At 53.4% G+C, this 2,045-nt stretch overlaps 1 protein-coding gene across 1 annotated transcript; it reads left to right on the top strand.

Annotated features, from left to right (window-relative positions):
* The first annotated feature begins 320 nt into the window (after positions 1-320).
* On the top strand, positions 321-1,205 carry LOC137838390 (uncharacterized). The gene has a single exon (XM_068647635.1). The coding sequence runs from the start codon at positions 321-323 to the stop codon at positions 1,203-1,205; it is 885 nt and encodes a 294-aa protein (XP_068503736.1).
* Positions 1,206-2,045: the final 840 nt, after the last annotated feature.

The raw sequence follows: 2,045 nt of genomic DNA, 5'->3' as shown, positions 1-2,045 counted from the left end.
CTGGTCAACCGGCGGGACCATTTGGCGCCCACCGTGGGGCTGAACTAAAACATCAGTCCAACCGCAAGTGTTCAGTTTGCCATTCGCAGTTCCCGATTCAGTTCCTTCGAGATTTTACCAAGAGCCACTATTCGTTGTGAAATTGGTGCAGTTTCACCAATTGCCTTCGGTTCAGTTCGCTGTCTGATCGTGTTCGTTTGAGTTCGAGTTCCCAACGTTTTCTTTATCCCTTGGAGTTGCACGACAGGTAGAAAAAGTTCCAGAAACCGCAAATGATGAGGTCCACGAAGCAAGGTTCGACGCGCGCTGAGAGCGAAGAGATGACCATGCAGCAAGTAATGGGTATGATGCAGGGACTGCAGAAGGCAATGGTAGCGTCGAAGGCGGATCTCGCAGCGTCTCAGGCAAGAAATGAGCAGCTCTATCGCATGAATGAGGAGTTACGCTGCGGGTGGCGCAACCATACAGGGCTACGCGACGGGGATGAGCCCGAGGGTTCCACCCCACCAAGGGAGTTCTCTACGTTGTTCTCGCAGCCGATTCTGGAGACGGTGATCCCCAACACATTTGTGGGGCCCAAGGTAACCTTCACAGGAATGGAAGACCCCGAAGCACATCTCACTGTGTTCCACACGCAAATGATGTTGGTAGGCGGCTCCGACGCTGTAAAGTGCAAGCTCTTCATGAGCACTTTGACCGGGATGGCCATTGACTGGTTTATTAGCCTTCTGAATGGCCATATCACCTCCTTTGCACAGCTCTCGCAGCTATTCAGGGAGCAGTATCTAGCAAACAGGGCTCCACCGCCGGTCTCGTATGACTTGTTCGATGTAAAGCAGTATCAGGGGGAGACCCTCAAGGAATACATGAATCGCTTTGGAGCGCAGGTGGTGAAGGTTGGCACCACAGAGGAGCCTATGATCGTCTATGCGTTCAGGAAAGGAATGTGCCCTGGACCCTTCTGTGAATCGATCATACGAAGCCGCGCCAAGACCTTTGCTGAGATAAGGCGTCGCGCGGTGGAACACATCGCCTCTAAGGGTGAGGTGTGCGAGAAGCGCACAAGTGTCGCACCAAGAGCGCAGTCGCGTGCACAACCTGCCAGGGTCAACGAGGCCACGACAGGGAGGAAGAACCAAGACAGGAAGCGCCCATACAAGGCGAGGAGGCCTCAGGCGAGGGGGGCAGCAGAGGGGGACCGGTAGGTGAGGAAAGGAAATAGGCCGTTAAGGCACAATTTCGTGATGGAGCTGAAGGATCTTATTGATGTGCCCAACATAGCTGACAGGTATAGGCCACCAGTGAAGTCTGACAAGGTGTTGAGGCCTCGTAAAGACTCATGGTGTGAGTTCCACGAGGCGTTTGGGCACCATATCAACAACTGCTTGGCGCTGGGCCATCAGTTGGATGAGCTCGCGAAGAATGGCTTTCTGAAGGATTATCTTGTTGGGCCTGCCACCACCGTAGCCCTAACAGTGCCAGAGGAGGATCAAGCGCATGAAATGCCAATCCATGGAGAAGTGCACACCATCTCTGGTGGCTTTTCTGGAGGAGGACCCATTGCCTCTCAACGCAAGAGGTATGTGAGGGCAGTGAACTCAGTTGCTGAGGAGGGTTCGGATGATCAGTGGGAGTCAGACCTTGTGTTCGCGAGGGCTGACTTACGAGATGTTGTCCCACATGACAATGACCCCGTGGTCATTTCGGTTTTCACAGCTGGGAGAAAGGTGCATAGGGTTCTCGTCGACCAGGGCAGTTCTGCAGATGTCATGTTTTGGTCGACGTTCAATAAGTTGCAGTTGTCCCCCGACTTGCTGAGGCCCTACACTGGATGCTTGTATGGGTTCACAGGGGACCAAGTTGAGGTGCGTGGCTACCTAGAGGTGAGGACGACGTTTACTGATGGAACGACGTCGCGTACCGAGAGCATCCGGTATCTAGTCGTGAATGCTAATTCATCCTACAACATCTTGTTGGGAAGACCAATGCTGAATAGGCTAAGAGTAGTGGCCTCCACGCGCCACATGAAGATGAAGCTAACAGAT

Source organism: Phaseolus vulgaris, chromosome 4, assembly GCF_000499845.2.
Source record: "Phaseolus vulgaris cultivar G19833 chromosome 4, P. vulgaris v2.0, whole genome shotgun sequence".
NCBI classification, from domain to species: domain Eukaryota; kingdom Viridiplantae; phylum Streptophyta; class Magnoliopsida; order Fabales; family Fabaceae; genus Phaseolus; species Phaseolus vulgaris.
The sequence above is the reverse complement of the archived record's forward strand: the minus strand, read 5'-3'. Positions and strand labels throughout refer to the sequence as shown.

Coding starts and splice junctions, on each gene's coding strand:
- LOC137838390 (XM_068647635.1), top strand. CDS start 321: ATGACCATGCAGCAAGTAATGGGTATGATGCAGGGACTGCAGAAGGCA.